The 2500-nt window shown below is 48.5% G+C and overlaps 1 protein-coding gene across 1 annotated transcript in view; it reads left to right on the top strand.

The window, feature by feature from the left end:
• Positions 1-1692, top strand: part of LOC307127674 (NADH dehydrogenase [ubiquinone] 1 alpha subcomplex subunit 13-like) — a 9849-nt gene extending 8157 nt beyond the window's left edge. The window contains exon 5 of the mRNA XM_079819070.1: positions 1425-1692. Within this exon, the coding sequence (XP_079675196.1) occupies positions 1425-1544 (120 nt within the window). The 3' untranslated portion in view covers positions 1545-1692. The remainder of the gene's footprint in view (positions 1-1424) is intronic.
• Positions 1693-2500: the final 808 nt, after the last annotated feature.

Raw genomic sequence — 2500 nt, 5'->3', positions numbered from 1 at the left:
CACTGTCTCACTCTCACACACACTCACACATACTCACACTGTCTCACTCTCACACACTCACACATTCTCACACACACTCACACATACTCACACTGTCTCACACTCACACACACACACACACACACACACACACATACTCACACTGTCTCACACTCACACACTCACACTCACACTGTCTCACACTCACACTGTCTCACACTCACACTGTCTCACACTCACACTGTCTCACACTCACACTGTCACACACTCACTCACACTGTCTCACACTCACTCACACACACACACACTCACACTGTCTCTCACACACACACACACACTCACACTGTCTCTCACTCACTCACACACACTCACACTGTCTCTCACTCACTCACACACACTCACACTGTCTCTCACTCACTCACACACACTCACACTGTCTCACACACACTCACACTGTCTCACACTCACTCACACTGTCTGTCTGTCTCTCACTCACTCACACACACTCACACTGTCACTCACTCACTCACACTCACACTGTCTCTCACACACACACTCACACTGTCTCACACTCACTCACACACACTCACACGGTCTCACACTCACTCACACACACTCACACGGTCTCACACTCACTCACACACACTCACACGGTCTCACACTCACACTGTCTCTCACACTCACACACACACACACACTCACTTTCACACTCACACTGTCTCACTCTCACACACTCACACTGTCTCACACTGTCTTACTCTCTCTCACACACACACACACACACACACACACACACACACACACACACACACACACACTGTCTCACACACACTGTCTCACACACACTCACACTGTCACACACACACACACACACACACACACACACACACTCACACTGTCTCACTCTCACACACACTCTTACACACACACACTCACACACTCACACTGTCTCACTCTCACACACACTCACACATACTCACACTGTCTCACTCTCACACACACTCACACATTCTCACACTCACACACACACACTCACACATACTCACACTGTCTCACACTCACACACACACACTCACACATACTCACACCGTCTCACACTCACACACACACACTCACACACACTCACACTGTCTCACACACACACACGATGATGATGATGATGATGATGATGTCACATGATGATGATAGTGATGTCACATGATGATGATGATAGTGATGTCACATGATGATGATGATGATGGTGATGTCACATGATGATGATGATGATGGTGATGTCACATGATGATGATGGTGATGTCACATGATGATGATGATGGTGATGTCACATGATGATGATGATGTTTATGATGATGATGATGATGGTGATGTCACGATGATGATGATGATGATGGTGATGTCACGATGATGATGATGATGATGTCACATGATGTCCTCTTTGCTCTCAGGTGGGAGAGAAGTCGTTCCACACGGAGCGCTGGGTCCCTCCGGTCACAGAGGAGCTCTTTAACCTCCGACCCCGTGAGGAGCTGCTCCAGAAGAAGTTCGGCTTCCAGTGGTATGTGTAGAGGCGGTATCCCAGCATGCCCTTCTGCACTGGTATGTGTAGAGGCGGTATCCCAGCATGCCCTTCTGCACTGCCGCCCGGAGGCCTGTGCGTGTTGCTCTGTTCACTGTAAATGTTTCCATATTAAATATCTTTACTTTCCCTCTCAATCGCTCTGGTGTCTTCATGATTGACGAGTGTTAGTGTTTATTAATCTTCATAACATCAGGGCAACATCAAACCTTTCACACGTATCCGTGACAACCGTTACATTCACTGCATCACTCGCGCCTGACCAGTGGACAGTGCACTGTGTAGAGAAACACACGCCTATCGACTGAACATGTAACACACACACACTCTCTCACTCACACAGACACACACTCACACTCATTCTTACACGCTCACATGCTCACACACACACACACACTCACTCACTCACACACACACACTCTCACTCACACACACACTCACTCACTCACACTCACACACACACTCACACACACACACACACACACTCTCACTCACACACATTCATCTCTCACTCACTCACACATACTCTCACACACACACTCTCACTCACACACACTCACACTCATTCTCACACGCTCACACACACACACTCACACACGCTCACACACTCACATGCTCACACACTCACACACACACACACACACACTCACACACACACACACTCTGACTCACACACACACACTCTCTCACACACACTCTCTCACACACACACACTCTGACTCACACGCACTCACTCTCTCACACACACTCTCTCACACACACACACTCATTCTCTCATGCTCTCACACACACACTCTCACACACACACACACACACACTCTGACTCACACACACTCTCTCACACACTCTCTCACACACACACACACACTCTGACTCACACACACACACACACACACTCTCTCACACACACACACACACACACTCTGACTCACACACACACACACT

The sequence above is a fragment of the Gobio gobio genome (genome assembly GCF_949357685.1).
Source record: "Gobio gobio genome assembly, chromosome: 6".
Classification (NCBI taxonomy): Eukaryota; Metazoa; Chordata; class Actinopteri; order Cypriniformes; family Gobionidae; genus Gobio; species Gobio gobio.
This window is presented reverse-complemented; position numbering and strand designations above follow the sequence as displayed.